The 21,944-nt window shown below is 37.9% G+C and overlaps 1 protein-coding gene across 1 annotated transcript; it reads right to left on the bottom strand.

Moving 5' to 3' along the window:
- Window positions 1–1,993: 1,993 nt before the first annotated feature.
- Window positions 1,994–19,994, bottom strand: LOC110454346 (uncharacterized threonine-rich GPI-anchored glycoprotein PJ4664.02-like). Its single transcript, XM_021503804.1, has 12 exons — window positions 19,735–19,994; window positions 18,571–19,094; window positions 16,675–16,849; window positions 10,293–13,254; window positions 9,549–9,694; window positions 9,033–9,194; window positions 8,311–8,351; window positions 6,607–6,690; window positions 5,886–6,026; window positions 5,588–5,619; window positions 4,756–5,174; window positions 1,994–2,819 (listed from the first exon to the last, which is right to left on the bottom strand). Exons 1-12 carry the CDS (start codon window positions 19,992–19,994, stop codon window positions 1,994–1,996), a joined length of 5,772 nt encoding a protein of 1,923 aa, XP_021359479.1.
- Between the last annotated feature and the right edge of the window lie 1,950 nt (window positions 19,995–21,944).

Here is a 21,944-nt window from a genome sequence, read left to right as displayed (position 1 = left end):
GTACTGTGATACGGACTGAGCCCTTCCCCACGGAGCGGACAGTCCTCGTCTGACGTAGATGTTAAGGGCTATTCACTTATCAAGGGCTAAATCTGACAAATTTGATATAGAGTGATATTTGATATTTATTTTTTAACTGTCCATGTAGGAATTTGTCTGATGACATTTTGAGTACAAAGGTAATTCGTTCAGTGTAGTTTTTTGCGATCATTTGAATTCCTGAATACACCACTAGCACACAGTACAATGTCACAGTGTGAACTAAACACGGATTAATCTTGTTTAATGAACTCGGCGAGAATCGAAAGATCTTGCGTGAAATACTAATGTCGTCACAGATGTGGTTGTGATTTGCCCCCTATGAAGTTTGATGTGTTAATACATTAATAACTAAAGTCATAACGTATAACTTCTTATTTTTTATGGATTTTAATACGCCACAAATTCTTGCTTGCACACCAATATAACCAGTGTTTAAAACGTTTATTTAGCTACCAAGTTGCACTGCTGGACTACAAGTTTGGGCGTGTGGCCTGTGTCAATATTTACCATTGCCGCTATATTTTGCTATGGATTATCGTGAAACTCTGTTTACATGTTTACGTTGCAAATATCTCGCCCGAGTTCGATACTGATCACGTTGTATTATCAAACATCCTTGATATTGCAATTATTTCAACTAACATTGATCGAAATATCGGGAAAAAGTATATTGGGTGAGTGTACGTGGTGCTCGTTTTATTAAATCTAAAATATAGTTATGAGTGTTATTGTCTTTATTAAAGGTTGTCTTCTCTAGAAAGCTTATCGTATATTCCATTTCAACCGAATGTTCAAAACACAAACTTTTATAGGTATACTTCATAACAACAGAGTATCTCGTTACCCTTTGGTACAGCTACACCGACGTATTCCGTCTTTGCGTATTGCAGAGTTATCTTCTCTTGGGAGGAGGTAATGATTGTTACGTCACTTGTTTTTGAGAGTAACGTCATCACTTTTTGAGAAAACGACGTCCTTTTCTCACACAAACCAATGACGTAACAATCGATGCCTGCTCCCAAGAGAAGATAACTCTGCAATACGCAAAGACGGAATGGCCCTTGCTTGAACGTCTTAACACACACAAATGTAAGAACTGGTATCAATACAGCGTAAATGGTAATGTAGCTTTGCTACGAACATGTTATTGATTTTATGGCGTATTTGAATTACTACTTGACTGACACACTAAAAGTTGAATGCGTGAATGAATGAATGAATGTATGAATGAATAAATGAATATGAATACGAAAATGATTGTAAAGGAATACTATTGCATGACGTCACCTAACTGTACAGTTAATTGTAAGAAGTAGGACCCCGTCCTGGTACTCCTCATTGTGATATGTAAAGGACAATAAATATCCTCAAAACTATTTCGTCTACGTGTTATTTGAATATTATGTTTGCCTCGCAAATACTTAAGGTACATGTGTCATCTGTGTGTTCTGACTGATAATTGTCAAGTTTCTCTATTGACCAGGATGGCTGTGGGGTTTGACTGACGTTTGTAAAGTTTTATAAACCAAAGTCGAAGGCTTTGGAATTTGTCTGAGGTTTGTGAAGTCTCTGTATTGGCCTGGGTGGTTGTAGGAGTTTTGGCTGAATTTTGTGAAGTCTCTGAATTTGTCTGAGTGGTTGTAGAGGTTTTGAGTGTTGTGAAGTCTCTGTATTGGCCTGGGTGATTGTAGGTGTTTTGTTTGAGTTTTGTGAAGTCTCTGTATTGGCCTGGGTGGTTGTAAGGGTTTTGGCTGAGTTTTGTGAAGTCTCTGTATTGGCCTGGGTGGTTGTAGGAGTTTTGGTTGAGTTTTGTGAAGTCTCTGTATTAGCCTGGGTGGTTGTAAGAGTTTTGTTTGAGTTTTGTGAAGCCTCTGTATTGGCCTGGGTGGTTGTAGGAGTTTTGGTTGAGTTTTGTGAAGTCTCTGTATTAGCCTGGGTGGTTGTAAGAGTTTTATTTGAGTGTTGTGAAGTCTCTGTATTGGCCTGGGGGATTGTAGGGGTTTTGTTTGAGTTTTGTGAAGTCTCTGTATTGACCTGGATGATTTTTGGAGTTTTGTGAAGTCTCTGTATTGACCTGGGTGGTTGCAGACGTTTTGGCTGAGTTTTGTGGAGTCTCTGTATTGACCTGGGTGGTTGTAAGGGTTTTATTTGAGGGTTGTGAAGTCTCTGTATTAGCCTGGGTGGTTGTAAGAGTTTTGTTTGAGTTTTGTGAAGCCTCTGTATTGGCCTGGGTGGTTGTAGGAGATTTGGCTGAGTTTTTTGAAGTCTCTGTATTGGCCTGGGTGGTTGTAGGAGTTTCGGTTGAGTTTCGTGAAGTCTCTGTATTGGCCTGGGTGGTTGTAGGAGATTTGGCTGAGTTTTTTGAAGTCTCTGTATTGACCTGGGTGGTTGTAGGAGTTTTGGCTGAGTTTTGCGAAGTCTCTGTATTGGCCTGGGTGGTTGTAAGGGTTTTGGCTGAGTTTTGTGAAGTCTCTGTATTGACCTGGATGATTTTTGGAGTTTTGTGAAGTCTCTGTATTGACCTGGGTGGTTGCAGACGTTTTGGCTGAGTTTTGTGGAGTCTCTGTATTGACCTGAGTGGTTGTAAGAGTTTTATTTGAGGGTTGTGAAGTCTCTGTATTGGCCTGGGTGGTTGTAGGAGTTTCGGTTGAGTTTTGTGAAGTCTCTGTATTAGCCTGGGTGGTTGTAAGAGTTTTGTTTGAGTTTTGTGAAGCCTCTGTATTGGCCTGGGTGGTTGTAGGAGTTTTGGCTGAGTTTTTTGAAGTCTCTGTATTGACCTGGATGGTTGTAGGAGTTTTGTTTGAGTTTTGTGAAGTCTCTGTATTGGCCTGGGTGATTGCAGGAGTTTTGCCTGAGTTTTGTGAAGTCTCTGAATTTGTCTGATTGAGTTTGAAGTCTCCCTATTTCCCCTTATTGGTTGTTAGTTTTGAATGAAGTTTGTGCATTATCTTTATTTGCTTCGATGGCTGTCATGGTTGTAGTTGGTTACTCATGCTTCCGTATTTGTCTGAGGTTTGTGAAGTCTCTGTATTGACCTGGGTGATTGTAGGTTTGGCTGAGGTTTATGAAGTTTCTCGTTGACCTGGGGGATTAAAAGTTTTGACTGAGGTTAATGAAGTTTCTCGTTGACCTGGGTGAATGTAGGTTTGGCTGAGGTTAATTAAGTTTCTTGTTGACCTAGGTGGGTGTAACTTTTAGTTTAGACGGAGTATTGTGAAGTTTCTCGTTGACCTGGGTGATTAAAAGTTTTGACTGAGGTTAATGAAGTTTATTGTTGACCGTGGTGGTTGTAAGTTTTGACTAAGGTTTGTAAAATTTCCGTTGAACTGGGTGATTGTAGGTTTGGCTGAGGTTTATGAAGTTTCTCGTTGACCTGGGTGGTTGTAAGTTTTGACTAAGGTTTCTAAAATTTCCGTTGACCTGGGTGAATGTAGGTTTGGCTGAAGTTAATTAAGTTTCTTGTTGACCTAGGTGGGTGTAACTTTTAGTTTAGCCGGAGTATTGTGAAGTTTCTCGTTGACCTGGGTGGCTGTAAGATTTGACCAGGTTTGTGAAGTTTCATTATTGATCTATGCTGTTGTTAACTTGAGTAATAATTGTACAATGTCTCTATTGATTGGTTGTCCATAGAGTTTGACTGAGTATTGTGAAGATAACATGGGTAGCGGTAGGTTTACATGAGTTTTGTGAATTGTCAGTATAGACCCTAGATGGCTGTTAAATGACTTAAACATGTCGTATATGTGCGACATGATAATTCTGCTCCACATTAAATGAATTAGAATTGCAGAAAAAAATCACATCAGAAATCGAAATGGCCAAGCGGTGCAGTAAAGTGGTCGGGTCGCTGGGTGGCGCAGTTGATAGCGCGCCCGCCTTTCACCAAGAAAGCCGGGACTCGATTCCCAAATAGGACGTGAAAAGGTATTGGGTCACCGGGTCCATCACGTGGGTTTTCTTCGGGTACTCTTGTTTCCTCCCATGTGCGTTTTCATCCGGACTAAAAAGAGATTCTTATAAGATGATATAACTTATTTCAATTGTTATATATTTGTTTAAACTGGGTTGTTTTGACATTCCGCAGTTGCTTCATCATTTCTAAAATCTAGTGATTATTCTAGAGAAGAACGCGCATTAATTGCCTCTATAAAATTAAACCGATTCTTTATAAAGATAGGAGTGAATGAAGATTCGAGTAAACGTAGTCCAAATCTTCAGAGTACACGAATATTGGAATTCACCACAGCCAAACGTCTTGTCTTGGGCCAATCGTTTTGTTTAGGGAGTGTTATTAGAGGTTTTATGAGTTTTGATCAGTTCTCGGTTAAAACGCCATACCCAATGCTCTTGAGTTCTAAAACTGACCCATCGAACTTTCTTGTTACGAAATATGTTTCCGATGGGTGTATAAAAATGCTTGGCATCGTTGGAAAGATTGCATTTTTTAACATCACCGTAAAAATACACATCTTCTTAAGCAGGTATGATCTTGTTTTCAACACCGATGATAAATGTTTTGGATAAGAAAAAAATCTTAATTACTCCCCTCCCTGTAAACGAATGGTTCTGGAGTGAAAGTTGTAAATATTAAGTGACAGAAAAATCAGGAAATTACAACTCATCTCTATTCATACGTGGAACGTAGATTGCTACATATATACATCACTTTCTCTTTCCTCACTGTTGTCAACAGATACTCAACATGTTCGTTACAGATTTGGTTTATTAACCAGTTTTCCACACTTGTGCATGAGAGGATCTGTCAACGAGGATGAGTAGATGTTATTGTAGTGTGGTGATCCCGACGATCCTGGTTCTGTTGGAGTCAAGGAAGAGGACATGAGGTAACTTCCAATAGGGGACGACGTCGAAAACGGCAGATACGATCCGGGTCGTCTGAGACTGTCTTGGTTGTCACGTGAACGAGTTTGAGGGGAGGCTTTGCTTTTTGTTGGCGATGATGTATCGTCCAATGAGTTTCCAACAACCCCTTTGAATGGCGGCCATAATTTGGACAGCCCCCAGACACAACACGAGCCAAGGAGGGCTGTACCCAGGACAGCACTGAGCACGCTAGCTAGGATGATCCAAGGCTGTTGCGGCACCACACTATCCACGGTGATTTTCAAATTCTGAAAAACAACATGGAAACAATACATATCGTGTGTGCTAAAACATACTATGAGCAATTGAAAAAATTGACACATATCGACTGATCACGCGTCATTTTATCCGCAAAATAGTTTATTAACGCAATAATTAATGCTAGCCACCGACCGGATGGTTTAGTTTAAAATCATTTCTATCAAGTTCACCACTGTCATTGACTTTTTAAAATCAAAACAACGTCATTGTTTTGATAAAATGTACTTTCAAATGCATCTGTTGAGAAATACTGTTGAAGTATGATCGAGAAAGATATATTAAGGAGAATCAAAAGATTTAAGGTTAGACCTAGTGTTTCTCTAGTGTGTATTTTGCCTATATATTTTTTAGTTAGACGATAGTTGATGTCAGCGAGTGTCACTGTGTTCTACTGGTGTACCTGTGTAGGGTCACTCTTCTTCTTGACTGATTCTGAAATGTTGAAAGCACATACTCAACACTGACTAAATGAGGTATTAATTAAGCAACCAAGCTATTAAAACATCGGAATTACGTATACTCGAAATGGTTTAATTATGGTAAATTATTCTGTTGCCAAATAGTACACTCATTGAACAGTGAGACAAAATAACACGTTGCTTGAGTCATGAATGTCGAATATCGTACGATTTTGAAAGTCAGTATTCGATTTTTTACATAACTCTTTTTTATGTACTGATGATGATACATAATCATACGTTGGAGACACGTGACGCCTGTGGTCTGTATCGGACACGTGCACGTGAACGTGCCGTGTTGACTGTGACAGGTTCCCCCGTTCAGGCAGGGAAAAGACAGACACATGTTGCTCTCCTTTTGACATCGATCTCCGAAAAACCCTTGAGAATGTAAAAAGCAAAGTTTAGAAATGTTCGTATGTTCCATTGTTATTAAGAAGGCCTTTACAGTTAAAGATACATGTATTTATCTTATTTAGTTCCTGTATTTCATTCCTTTTAGTTTTAATTTGTTTCCGAGGCTTAATTAACGAGTTTCCGAATTTATCAGAGAGTGATGAACAAGTTTTCGGACTATCGGATTTGAAACGTTTAAAATAAAGAGTTTTGAATTAAACATGATTCTTTCTGATCAGAGTCGGATTAACGAGTTTCATGTTTATTTTGGTCTGTGCCACGAGTTGCTGGATTATTACAGTTTCTGGACTAGCTGCGACGGTTAACGGGTTTCTGAATAATGGGGTCTAATTAACTATTTTCTAGATATGTGTGTCTGTTTCTGGATCATTGGAATCTTATTAACAAATTTCTGGATTATCGGGATCTTGTATTTACGAGTTTTCAGATAATCAAAGAATGATTTATAAGTTGCCGGATTTAAGAGGTCTTATAAATGAATCTCCGGATTATCGGAGTGACGCGTTTCTATTGTACGATATATAGAATTTCCACCAAAACCTACCCGGAAGACAAGTACAGGTGACCGATGAGGTGGTATCCACACAGGTGGCGTTATTTAGGCACGGTTGATCACTGCACGTGATGTCTGCAAGATAACATTTATTCTGTTTCAAAATTAATTAAAACTCGTTTCAAATAAGGGGTCGATATTAAAAACACCTTCCCGTGCCCCCTATTTTTTTAGTTGTTTTACATACTAGATGTGACGGGTATAACACACAAGGATTCGTTTAAACAGGTCTTAGCCCTAAAATCCAGGGGCTCAAATAACAGTGGTATGGGTACCTATCCCAGATATATTGACTGGCATAATCTTTAATATCTACATGTGTATTTAATGTCACCATTAATCTTGATGTAGACCTGTCGTTCCAATTATGCATACTATCAGTATTTGTATTGTCCCAGTAGGTGTCAATATATGGAATCGTGATAATGAAACATATTCTCGTAAAAGTAATTAATTTTCTTTATTATTGGAGTGAGGTGAGTTGTATACTGCATTTTGGCACTCATTCAAATTATGTAACTCTTAAAGTTACCTGTGTAACGTTTTATCATTATTATTTCCATTCGCTCTGCATTGCCACTATATTACCTTACCAAACAAAATAGAAATATATCAGATCATAATTCTCACATAATTGCCATTGGTGTAGTGATATGAAGAACATATTCGTGACGTCGTGACTAAATGACGTCGTTTTGGCCGACATCACTATATTAAGTGTATTATTGACGTCACGAAAACAAGGGAACAATACGCATTCCTCGTGGTAACACATCCGTGCTACCGGATTAAAAAACCCAATTGATGAATGTAACTCGCAACAATTTATGTAGCTATGATGTATAAAAGTTGAATATCCTCACGGTGGAATATATTGATTAAATTGTTGAAATTAAATTGATCATTTTGTGTTTATTTCCACGAACTATATTTTTTGCCGGGAACGGTCGCGTGTACTCGTGACGTCATCAGAACAGGTCCAATTGACAGACAGCGCGAAATTTGACTTTGAAATGCGAAAACAGGTTAGAAATATAAGAAAAACTTAAATTAAAAACGGAAATATCAAAAACAGAAATATAAGTATTAAATTGCCTTCTTTTGAAAGTTAATGTCCTATAATTCTCACAGGATTATAGGACAATAACTTTCCAAAGAAGGCAGTTTAATGCTTAAATAGCGTCCTCGATACAGAATAGCATTGTGTTTTACTCCTTGAACAGAGGGGAGGCATTAATCCAGCAGGACAGTCACAAATGAATCTATGGAACAGGTTGACGCATGTTCCTCCACCCTGGCAAGGCGAAGAGCGACACTCGTCTGTATCTGTAGTGAAATAATCGGGTACGCTTTACTAATGACTCGTCAGTAGTGAAGTACATGTTATATGTCGAGACTCCTATAGCCCGTCAACCGTCAGATTTTGTAATATACTTCATGGTTTTGACATGATAGATACTTGGCTTTCCTTAGAACTTTAATGTTCAATTGTCTGTTAATATAGACTGGCACAACGATCAACACAAATGATAAGGGGGTCCCTGATTTATCACAATTTATGGTTCTACATTTTCTTTAGTTTCTTCCCCGTTTCACGAAACTTTTTGATATAGAGATATATAATTATAAATGCAAACGTAACAAACGGTTAACCAATTTCAGTTATGTACAAATTATAACATTTGCTACCCATACCTGATATTAAGGCATCCACACACCGCTGTGACGTTGTCGTCCTAGAAAATAAATTACGAGTATAATTACTTAACAAGATTCCAACTGAATACCCAGTATATATATGTCGAAACAAATGCTACTTTGATGCATTTGATATATCTAAATTAAATCATGTCCTACAAATCATCTATTACAATAAATAGTCCTGTGTTACTCTGATACCATACACCAACTATCTTTCCTTCAGTTCTGTACAAGTTACTGTTTACATTAAAAACTAATAATGCCCAAATTTGGTCCAAGCCCCAAACAAGCCTGTCTTCCCCACTATCTACTGAAAATTGTCGCCGTTTTTAATATTCATGAACAGATAAAACAGATGAATCCCTTACAATATCCAAATTGGTCTTTTACCAAAAATTTCCCTGAAACCTTCCAGTTTTATTGTGGTTTCCCACAGAATATCCTCAAGCTTGTCTTTTAGTTAATCTTACAGCCTATCCAAAACTTATCTGAGCGCCATTTTTCTCCGAAAACCTATTGATATACCCTTGCTTGACTGTTTCTCTACAGCCTTCTCTAAACTGGTAACATATCACTTCTCTTTCAACTTAACAACATCTTATCGTCGATCCATTGTGCCCTAAAATCTTACAAAAACAACATCCTGGCTCTCGTTCTATGTCCCCTTAAAACCTACCAAAATTGATCCTTTAAACCTTTGTCCTCTCGCTACCCACCCAAACTGGTCCATGCCCCATATGCAGGCCAAGTTGTCTCCCATTTGACGCCTCTCCGGTAACCATGTAAGGTACAGTCGTGTAACATTCTGTCGCTTCTGATCGTCTGCTAGTCTCTGCGACACTATTCCAGCTGGTAGACTTGACAGGAAATTTGTTCCACTAAATCAGCACGATATTAAAAACGTTATCTTCAGCTAGTGAACAGTTTTTCCTGTCTGAAAATATTGGCTGAATGGAGTTCAAAGTAAGGTTTGGTACTTCATCTTATATCTTACTAATAAATAATGTATTATCAACCATATTATGTTAGGGGGAAAAAGGAAAGGAAAAAAGTTATGAACCCCAAACCGCATATAAATAGTTTTGCGAGAAGCTAAATTGTAGGGGCTAATTAAAGGCCCTTTTACATATGAAAGACTTAACATGTTAATAAAAATCTATGCAAACATTAATAACATGATAATTATATATATATATATATATATATATAAGTGGATTAGGAGGAATACAAACCCGAGTGTAGGCACCGTTAGGTAGGCGGCGAACAGGAATGGCTGTGGGAACATGGAGTACGAGGCATGCAGCTCGTCTGGCAGGGTCGGGGCTGCAAACTGCACGTTACTTACACAGCTGGTAGCCTTAGTAATAGTTATTGTTAACTGAAATTACACAAAATTACATGTTATTTTGCTGTGAAAACAAAACAATATTTTGTATAAAATACCGTCAATTTCCCCTTGGTATCTTTATAAAATCGAAGAAATTGATATCCTTTATTCGCGATATGGTTTCTTCTGGTATAAAAGTCATAGTTATTGACTACAGTTTGGATTTTTTATTTTTACTCTTGCTTAATTAAAAAAAATAATGATTGGAGTGTTCAATGACATCTTTGCAGTATTTATAGCGTCAACATACAAAATCGAAATCGAGAGCCAGCCCCAATAAGAACAGAAAACAACAGGAACGATGAGACACCAAAAGAAAAGGGAAAACCTGAATTCCAACAACAAATAAGGCAATAAACAAACAACATGTCAATAGATTACCGTCATTTTGTGATACATTTGAGGTAACACTAGAGGTTACACTAGAGGTAAAACTAGAGTAAACACTAAGGGTAACACTGCAGGTTACACTTGAGGTAACATTAGAGGTAACACTTGAGGTAACACTAGAGGTAACCCTGGAGGTAACACTAGAGGTAACACTAGATGTTACACTAGAGGTTACACTATATGTTACACTAGAGGTTACACTAGAGGTAAGACTTGAGGTAACACTAGATGTAACACTAGAGGTAACACTTGAGGTAACAATAGAGGTATTAAGTGAGGTAACACTAGAGGTACCACTAGAGGAAACCCTGGAGGTAACACTAGAGGTAACACTGGAGGAAACCCTGGAGGTAACACTAGATGTTACACTAGAGGTTACACTTGTGGTAACATAAGAGGTAACAATAGAGGTAACACTGGAGGTAACACTAGAGGTACCACTAGTGGTAGCACTAGAGGTAACAATGGAGGTAACACTGGAGGTAACAATAGAGGTAACACAAGAGGTAACACTGGAGGTAACACTAGAGGTAACACTAGAGGTAACACTGGAGGTAACACTGGAGGTAACACTAGAGGTAGTTATAGAGGTGGCACTAGAGGTAACACTAGAGGTAACACTAAAGGTAACAATAGAGGTAACACTAAAAGTAACACTGGAGGTAACACTTGAGGTAACACTTGAGGTAACACTAGAGGTAGCTCTAGAGGTGGCACTAGAGGTAACACTAGAGGTAACACTAAAGGTAACACTGGAGGTAACACTAGAGGTATCACTAGAGGTAACACTGGAGGTAACACTAGAGGTAACATTAGAGGTATTAAGGGAGGTAACACTAGAGGTAACACTTGAGGTAGCACTAGAGGTAACACTAGAGGTAACACTGGAGGTAACACTATATGTAACACTAGAGGTAACACTAGAGGTAACACTGGAGGTTACACTTGAGGTAACACAAAAGGTAACACAAGAGGTAGCACTAGAGGTAACACTAGAGGTAACACTAGATACAGTACTAGATGTAACACTAGAGGTAGCACTGGAGGTAACACAAGAGGTAACACTGGAGGTAACACTAGAGGTAGCACTAGAGGTAACACTAGAGGTAACACTAGAGGTAACACTGGAGGTAACACTAGATACAGTACTAGATGTAACACTATATGTAACACTAGAGGTAACACTAGAGGTAACACTGGAGGTAACACTAGAGGTAACAATAGAGGTTACACTGGAGGTAACACTAGATGTAACAATAGAGGTAACACTGGAGGTAACACAAGAGGTAACACTAGATGTAACACTAGAGGTAACAATAGAGGTAACACTGGAGGTTACACTGGAGGTAACACTAGAGGTAACACTGTAGGTAGCACTAGAGGTATTACTAGAGGTAATACTGGAGGTAACACTAGAGGTAACACTAGAGGTAACACTGGAGGTAACACTAGAGGTTACACTGGAGGTAAAACTAGAGGTAACACTGGAGGTAACACTAGAGGTAACACTAGAGGTAACACTGGAGGTAACACTAGGGGTAGCACTAGAGGTATTACTAGAGGTAATACTGGAGGTAACACTAGTGGTAGCACTAGTGGTAACACTAAAGGTTACACTGGAGGTAGCACTGGAGGTAACACTGGAGGTGACACTAGAGGTAACACTGGAGGTAACACTGGAGGTAACACTAGAGGTAACACTAGTGGTAGCACTAGAGGTAACACTAAAGGTTACACTGGAGGTAACATTAGAGGTAACACTGGAGGTAACACTAGATACAGTACTAGATGTAACACTAGAGGTATTAAGGGAGGTAACACTAGAGGTACCACTAGTGGTAGCACTAGAGGTAACATTAGGGGTAACACTGGAGGTTACACTAGAGGTAAGACTAGAAGTACCACTAGAGGTAACACTGGAGGTAACACTAGATACAGGACTAGATGTAACACTAGAGGTAACACTGAAGGTAACACTTGAGGTAACACTAGAGGTAACACTGGATGTAACACTAGAGGTAACACTAGAGGTAACACTGAAGGTAACACTAGAGGTAACACTAGAGGTAACACTGGAGGTAACACTGAAGGTAACACTAGATGTAACACTGAAGGTAACACTTGAGGTAACACTAGAGGTAGCTCTAGAGGTGGCACTAGAGGTAACACTAGAGGTAACACTAAAGGTAACACTGGAGGTAACACTAGAGGTAACACTGGAGGTAACACTAGAGGTAACACTAGTGGTAACACTTGAGGTAACACTAGAGGTAGTAGAGGTGGCACTAGAGGTAACACAAGAGGTTACACTAAAGGTAACACTGGAGGTAACACTAGAGGTAACACTGGAGGTAACAATAGAGGTAACACTAAAGGTAACACTGGAGGTAACACTTGAGGTAACACTTGAGGTAACACTAGAGGTAGCTCTAGAGGTGGCACTTGAGGTAACACTAGAGGTAGCTCTAGAGGTGGCACTAGAGGTAACACTAGAGGTAACACTAAAGGTAACACTGGAGGTAACACTAGAGGTAACACTAAAGGTAACACTGGAGGTAACAATAGAGGTATTAAGGGAGGTAACACTAAAGGTAACACTAGAGGTAACACTAGTGGTAGCACTAGAGGTAACACTAGAGGTAACAATGGAGGTAACACTGGATACAGTACTAGATGTAACACTAGAGGTAACACTGAAGGTAACACTTGAGGTAACACTAGAGGTAGCTCTAGAGGTAACACTAGAGGTAACACTAAATATAACACTGGAGGTAACACTTGAGGTAACACTAGAGGTAACACTGTAGGTAACACTGGGGGTAACACTAGAAGTAGCATTAGAGGTATTAAGGGAGGTAACACTAGAGGTACCACTAGTGGTAGCACTAGAGGTAACAATGGAGGTAACACTAGATACAGTACTAGATGTAACACTAGAGGTAACACTGAAGGTAACACTTGAGGTAACACTGGAGGTAACTCTAGATACAGTACTAGATGTAACACTGGAGGTAACACTAGAGGTAACACTGAGGGTAACACTAGAGGTAACACTAGATACAATACTAGATGTAACACTGGAGGTAACACTAGAGGTAACACTGAAGGTAACACTTGAGGTAACACTGGAGGTAACACTAGATACAGTACTAGATGTAACACTGAAGGTAACACGGGAGGTAACACTGGAGGTAACACTGGAGGTAACCCTAGATACAGTACTAGATGTAACACTGGAGGTAACACTGGGGGTAACCCTAGATACAGTACTAGATGTAACACTGTAGGTAACACTGGGGGTAACACTAGATACAGTACTAGATGTAACACTGGAGGTTACACTGGGGGTAACCCTAGATACAGTACTAGATGTAACACTGGAGGTAACACTGGGGGTAACACTAGATACAGTACTAGATGTAACACTGAAGGTAACACTGGAGGTAACACTGGAGGTAACACTAGATATAGTACTAGATGTAACACTAGATGCAACACTAGAGTTGCTCGAGGGAGGATAGCACAGCTATATCGTTAACTCCATTAAGTTCACCATTCCAACAGAGACATTTCGTCAGAAACAACAACACCTATTGCTATGAAGAATTAATAACTAGTAAATGATATATAGAGTAGAAACTTCAGTCATATACATTTAACTATTAAAGAGCCCTTTCCCACTCCATGGCAAACACTAGAGAAGTTACTTCCCCTTATATTTGGTGTCTTCTTTTTACAAGAAACAAATTTTAAAATAACGCCTCTTTATAACGATCATATGCATGCTATCTGGACATGATAGGGCATTTTATTTAATTTTTTCTTCTATCTTTGAATTCACATTTTTTTTCATTTTTTTTTTTTGAAGTCTCTTTGGCTCCTGTTAACAGTTCGTACAACAATGACGTCAGAATGCTTTTAACCCTATTTAAGTAGGATGATATTTTCTGGTATGTTTCTGTTTGTTTACTTCCCGAAATTGGTCTCCGTGAAGTATAGATAATGTAAAGAGCGCAGAACGGTGACCTTCGTTTCACTGACGTTAATCTAGATGGAAATTGAACGCGTTCGAAAGTTTATCAGATTCTGAGAAGTTTTTCCATTTGTAGTACGAGTTCTTCAAAGTAGTCATTTTTTTTTTAAATAATTGTAAAAAACAATGCTTCTAAATAACGCACATCCCAAAAGTATTTACCTGCAGAGGAACTTTACTCAGGGGGTTTGTCGGCAGCATGAGTTGTCTGCCCATACGGATTGGAAAGCGCGGAAAGTCTTCTATGACCATGGTCACTCGGTACGTTTGACCAGGAAAGTATCCCCTGTTGGTCGTGGTATTAAGGGTAATGGTACAGGCACTCTAATTCAAATAACAAAACAGAACGAGTCAATTCCATAGTAAGTCCTCTTGAGACAAGGATAAGTGCCCTGTGTTGCAGCGTTATCGGGCGGTCATTTCGTGCTAATGGACTGACAGTACACAGCTGATACATAGACTGAAGGGTTTACACATTATATCCATGTTTCAATAACATAAGATATGTATTCACCATCGATCACTGAAAATCTGTTAACATGAACAAAGTTTCATAATTATGGAATTTTCCACTTTAAGGGAGCGTGTAGACATCCACCAAATTATTAACAATAACAAAGTGATAAATATAAGTGAGTGTATATATGTATGAATAGGAAAACTATTAGTATAAATATTTGTGATCAGAAGAACTACCACATTAAGGAAATATCCTGTACCTTGTTACTTTCATGGACTGTATGTTGTATAGATAAAATAAAGTATACTGTGCTTATTACTGAAATGTACGTCAGTAGTACACTTACCATACAACGGTAATATCAAAATTACAATAAACTGCAAAGAAGAAATATGAAATCGTATACTAAGAGTACTTACTATTTTGAAAATAAGGGATAGACAACTTCTTCAACACATCAAATTTATCAAAATCAAAGGTTCATCTCTTAAATCACTGCGATATTAAAAGCGTTAAAGTATTGATGTTTATATGTTTTCATTCACATGTTTAACAATAGTTCGCCCGTGCTCGTTTCTGGATGATTAGTTGGTTTCATAGACATTAGACACATAATACGGCCAGTTACTCTATTATTAACGAGCTAACTATTGATGTAGCTTGTATCCAGTTTGTTAATTTTATAACCCAGAAGGTATTTTAACGTACTAGGTGTTGTGGACTTGAGGTTTAACAATGGACTATATTATCATAGTTTCATATGTAATCGTACTGAATAAAACATGATGAGTCAGACAAATTAGAAATCAAGATAACATATTATATAATAAATTGATAGTACATAAAGTAGGTGTCAGTTTGACCTTATCTTTGTAGGCCTGAGGGAGGTTGGAACATAATTGTAGGCCCGAGGGAGGTTGGTACATAACACATATGTAGGTATAACCATTTCTATGTAGGCCTGAGGGAGGTTTTTAAATAAATGAGATGTAGCTATAGGTACATGTATAACCTTTTCTATGTAGGCCTGAGGGAGGTTGGTACATAACACAAATGTAGGTATAATCTTATCATTGTAGGCCTGAGGGAGATTCGTACATAACACAGATGTAGGTATAACCTTATCATTGTAGGCCTGAGGGAGATTCGTACATAACACAGATGTAGGCATAACCTTATCATTGTAGGCCTGAGGGAGGTTGGTACATAACACAGATGTAGGTATAACCTTTTCTATGTAGGCCTGAGGGAGATTGGTACATAACACAGATGTAGGTATAACCTTTTCTATGTAGGCCCGAGGGAGGTTGGTTCATAACACATATGTAGGTATAACCTTTTCTATGTAGGCCTGAGGGAGGTTGGTACATAACACAGATGTAGGTATAACCTTATATTTGTAGGCCTGAGGGAGGTTGGAACATAACACAGATGTAGGTATAACCTTTTCTATGTAGGCCTGAGGGAGGTTGTTACATAAATGAGATGTAGGTATAACCTTATCTATGTAGGCCTGTGGCAGGTTGGTACAAGCTGATCCACACTCGGACTGCTTGGCCCATCGGCACCCTAACACGTCATGATCAGGTTCAGTGACGGGCACGCTCATAGTTACCAGGCAACCATGTGGAACTCTGAAAGATGTACACCATACGTCTGTGGCTAAACTAATTCGTATATAACAAAAAATGAATCATATAATCACCTTTTCAATATAACGCTGATTTTTGTTTCATTTAGTAAGATGTAGTATTTAACATAATTTAAAGATTGGAAGAGTGAAGGTCAGGGTCTGTAATTTACAAACTGTTTCACCTTTGGATACGCTATATCCCATAAACACGTATAGTTTCACATGTTTTTAAAAGATAACATAATAGTAACGTAAATTGTTGCCGTCTTGCTTCCTTTCTGTTTTTCTTCCCGTGTCGATTTTCTACATTTTCCCTAACTTGTTGTAAATGTCTCGCTTATATCAGGGATGTGTACACATCCCTGCTTATATATATTAAAATATTGCATGTTTATATGTACCACACACTTTAGCGTATCCAAACAGATGCAGATACCATTTTATTATACACTCACCCTATGTACGGTGGGAGAGCGGCGATAGGACTGGCGTTTTGTTCATTGGTATCGTTGCGTGTCCGTGTGTCCACGAATGTCTCCATGGATACGATGCTCCCTCCTGATGCGTTAGCGGTCAAAACCCATACCACGTTGGCGTTGTTTAGTCTGATACAATTAAAAGCGTTCCAGACTAAACAATGCCATGTAAAGAAATCACATCATGTCTTAATTGAGACCCATTAACAATCACTAGGTACAACACATACAGTAAAAGTGGAAATTTTCGCAGTTTGAAAATGCTCGCGCTTATAACGATAAGCAAACGGTCGACATGAATTGTTCAGACGGATTATCAAACTATATGATCATGGAGAATTATGCACTAGAATGTTATTTCATTTTAGTTAAAATATGTGCATTTTGTTACGGAAATATTAAAACACTGTCATTTTATTACAACAGACCATAATTGTTACATTTCGACCTGTCATGGTTAGCTTCATTTGCCATGTTTCTGATGTGATATATGTATAACGCAAGCGCTGTAACTGTATTAAACATAAAAAAAATGCGCCGAATTGCGCCGAATTCTACTACGAAAATAATAGTAATAATAATAATAATAATATACAACATTTATATAGCGCCCTATATAATTTGTAAAATTACTCTAAGGCGCTTTACAACATATGGATAATAGTAATGGTTATAATTGTGAAAACAAACAACAAAGGCTTGCAATCACTTTCATACATTTAACAAGCAATGTGCACATAATTGAACAAATAAAAGGGTGGTATTTACATGACGTCTTTGCAAAGATTCTAAAATGCAGACGTGAAGAGGTGAGTTTTTATGTCCCTCTTGAACTTGGCCAGGGTATTCGACTTCCTAATAGCAGATGGTAAGCTATTCCACAACGTAGCCGAAACCCTCCCAAAGCATCTGTTTCCGTAGGTCACAGTACGAGATTTTGGGACACACAACAAAGATTCTGACTCCGACCGCAGTGATCTTGACGGCTGATACAGGGTAACAAGTTCCTGTAGGTACTGAGGAGCTGTTCCATTCAGTGCCTTGTATGTGTATACCAGAATTTTGTACTGCGACCTGTATCGTACAGGTAACCAGTGCAACGAATAAAGCGCAGGTGTGATGTGCTCTCTCTTTCGAGTACGAGTAACTAGCCGTGCTGCAGTGTTCTGAACCCTCTGCAGACGACTAGTTAGTTTGTCAGATATACCACAGAGCAGGGCGTTACCATAATCCAACCGAGAGGTAACAAGTGAATGCACCAAAATCTTGCATGCATCTGTAGTTAGAAACTGCCGAATACAGACGATGTTCCTGATCTGGTAGTAACAGGATTTGGCAATAGCGTTCACTTGTTTCTCCATGTTCAGAGAACTGTCAAAGTATACCCCTAGGTTTTTAACAGCTGGAACAGTCTCAATAGTTCTGGCACCAACCTTGAGCTGGAGAGCCATTGTTTGCTGACACTTTAGGGAAAAGACGATTAGTTCCGTCTTTTCCTGATTAACTATAAGCATGTTAGCGTTCATCCAGATACTGATATCTGTCAGACAAGCTTCCAGCCTTTCTGAGACTGTATTCCAACTGTCCTGTGGTTTTATGACCATGTACATTTGTGTGTCATCGGCATAGCAATGAGTTTTAGAGAATACATTGATGGCTATATTTGTTTGATAATCTTAACCATTTACTCATCAAATACAGTTTTGAAATTTGGATCAACCGGAAGCCAAAAGGCAAATATAAATGTGTAAACACAAAATTGGAAAATGATCTACGTATCATTGAATTTATAAAAGTACGAGTGCTCAGGTGCGCCAAATATTACGACTGCTCTGAATACTGCAATCAGCAGTCAGAAAACATGTGTATTTCCACCTGAAATATTAATCTCATCATCGGTGTCTGGTTTAGACTCGGAAATATTAATCTCGTCGGTGTCTGGTTTTGACTCGGAAATATTAATCTCAATGGCGTTTGGTTTAGACTCGGAACTATTAATCTCATCGGGGTCTGGTTTAGACTCGGAACTATTAATCTCATCGGGGTCTGGTTTAGACTCGGGAATATTAATCTCATCATCGGTGTCTGGCTTAGACTCGGAAATATTTATCTCGTCGGTGTCTGGTTTTGACTCGGAAATATTAATCTCGCCGGGGTTTGGTTTAGACTCGGAACTATTAATCTCATCGGGGTCTGGTTTAGACTCGGGAATATTAATCTCATCGGTGTCTGATTTAGACTCGGAAATATAAATCTCATCGGTGTTTGGTTTAGACTCGGAAATATTAATCTCAATGGTGTTTGGTTTAGACTCGGAAATATAAATCTCATCGGTGTTTGGTTTAGACTCGGAAATATTAATCCCGCCGGTGTTTGGTTTTACAAGTTTCAAGGTATAACTGCATAAAAAAAACAATGATTCTGATAATTTCAAATTACAGCAAATTACAGCAAGTACGAATATCTCGATCCAGTCGAAACAGAAAGTGGACGAACCAAAAAACAAATGGCATTCCTTACATGAATACAAACACTTACCCTATTAGACATATACTGTGAATCAATTGATATTCGTAAACGACCATTTTCGCAGCTGTATCTTATTTTTAAGAAATAAAAAGATAAAAAAGTGTTTGGGTGAGTACTTCATTTTCATGATTTTAACACAGCACTGTTTCCTTTGTATTACTGATTTTATGTTATTTAGGGTGTACCTCTCCTACATATTCATAACCTTTGATTTTATGTTATTTAGGGTGTATCTCTCCTACATATTCATAACCTTTGACCTGTTTATTTCCAGTTTAATAATAACAAAATGTACAATAAAACTGTTGTTCTATTTGTTACAAAGTAATGATATATGTGTTCTGAAACATTTCCATGTCATTTAATACTTTAGGAATACTGTTCTGATAAACCTTAAATACAAGGTAATAGTATATGTATTGATATGTGTTATAAAAAATATGTAAATCAGTTTAATATCAATACATATTTGAGTTGAAAATGTTGTAAGATGTAAGTGAGAAAGCTCACCTTAAAGAAAACTTGGAGTATAGTTTAGAGGAGACGTTAAATGCCCGCTCCCCTTGCTCCCAGCCTGACGACAGAGTCGTGGTGACGTAATTAAGGTCTGCCATGTGACCAACACCTGTTGTCTGCCAGAACGTAGAGTCGAACGGAGCGCGACCTGTTGTCAGTTTTCCGATGGAAGTGTTGGTACATCCCGGTCCACAGGGCCCGTAACCCCTCAGCCATGTCAGTCTGTACGTAAATCGTGTCTGTGACGAAAGCATGACATATACATGTAAATTCATTTAAAACAATGGTTTACTTTCTGCTAACTGATATCATAAACATCGTGTAAAACTGGATTGTAACATCATTATATTAATTTTGTCTTGGAAGACGATAGATTTATATAATTGTATTTTGTTTGCTAAATTCAATTATATTTGACCTATTTACCTAATAGATATTAGTATATACTGTATACAATGAAATTCTGCCGCAATTTAGCTTTTGCCTTTTTTGCCTGTGTATTTGAATATGAACGTGTGTAATTGTTGGAGTAGATTCACATTAATATGACACAGGTAGATTTACATAGCATGTTGCAGATCCTGTTAGAGCAGCCGTTTGTTGGAAAAAAGGTGACAGAGTCAATGTATGTTTGTTTCAAGTTCATATATATCTAACATTAATGGAATTTTTAAAATCAGACGATAAATGTTTCGACTTTTATGTAGTTGATGACTTTAATGTATTTTCTTTTATATTTCTATGGTGTTAAACTCAACTGAAAATTGGTAACGCTTAAGACGACTCTCTATTCTACATATACTGGATACATTAAGTTCCTCATAAGCATAAATAACATTTATTGCGGTTTTACTGATATGAAAAGTTAGCAGCATAAGAAACTTACTTGTCCTCCAATAGATCTCCAATTGATTGTCCCTCCAAGAAATATGTTATTGTTGGCACAAACCAATCCTAAACAACAAAATAACAATACAATTAGGTACAGAGAATAACTCGTATCCATGATAGACTAGGGCCCGCCTCGAGACCCACTTTGCCCCAGTAACAGTCGGACCGGACTGGGGATCGTGACCATTCACTATCAGTAGTCATACAATTAGCATGGCAAGTGTAACATGGAAACCAGTGGTGTAAGTAACCAACGTTGTCTCCATGTTATTATTGAACAATATTACAGCCATATACCTTAAATAAAAACCGAATGTATCAATTATTATAATAATAAAGTTTTAACAGTTGTATGATATAGTGTTATTCATTTTTTGGCATACTGTATCCATAATGTATCCATACTGTATCCATACTGTATCCATACTGTATCCATAATGTATCCATACTGTATCCATAATGTATCCATACTGTATCCATACTGTATCCATANTACTGTATTCATACTGTATCCATAATGTATCCATACTGTATACATACTGTATACATAATGTATCCATAATGTATTCTTACTGTATTCATACTGTATCCATACTATATCCATACTGTATACATACTGTATCCATACTGTATCCTTACTGTATGTATACTGTATCCATACTGTATTCATACTGTATATATACTGTATACATATTGTATCCATACTGTATACATACTGTATACATAATGTATCCATAATGTATTCTTACTGTATCCATAATGTATCCATACTGTATCCTTACTGTATGTATACTGTATCCATACTGTATTCATACTGTATATATACTTTATCCATAATGTATCCATACTGTATCCATACTGTATCCTTACTCTATGTATACTGTATCCTTACTGTATGTATACTGTATCCATACTGTATTCATACTGTATATATACTTTATCCATAATGTATCCATACTGTATCCATACTGTATCCATAATGTATTCTTACTGTATTCATACTGTATACATACTGTATCCATACTGTATCCTTACTGTATGTATACTGTATCCATACTGTATTCATACTGTATATATACTTTATCCATAATGTATCCATACTGTATCCATACTTTATCCATAATGTATCCATACTGTATCCTTACTGTATCCATACTGTATCCATACTGTATCCTTACTGTATCCATACTGTATCCTTACTATATCCTTACTGTATCCATACTATATCCATAATGTATACATACTGTATCCATACTGTATTCATACTGTATCCATACTGTATACATATTGTATCCATACTGTATACATACTGT

The sequence above is a fragment of the Mizuhopecten yessoensis genome, unplaced genomic scaffold, assembly GCF_002113885.1.
Source record: "Mizuhopecten yessoensis strain PY_sf001 unplaced genomic scaffold, ASM211388v2 scaffold7781, whole genome shotgun sequence".
NCBI classification, from domain to species: Eukaryota; Metazoa; Mollusca; class Bivalvia; order Pectinida; family Pectinidae; genus Mizuhopecten; species Mizuhopecten yessoensis.
The sequence above is the reverse complement of the archived record's forward strand: the minus strand, read 5'-3'. Positions and strand labels throughout refer to the sequence as shown.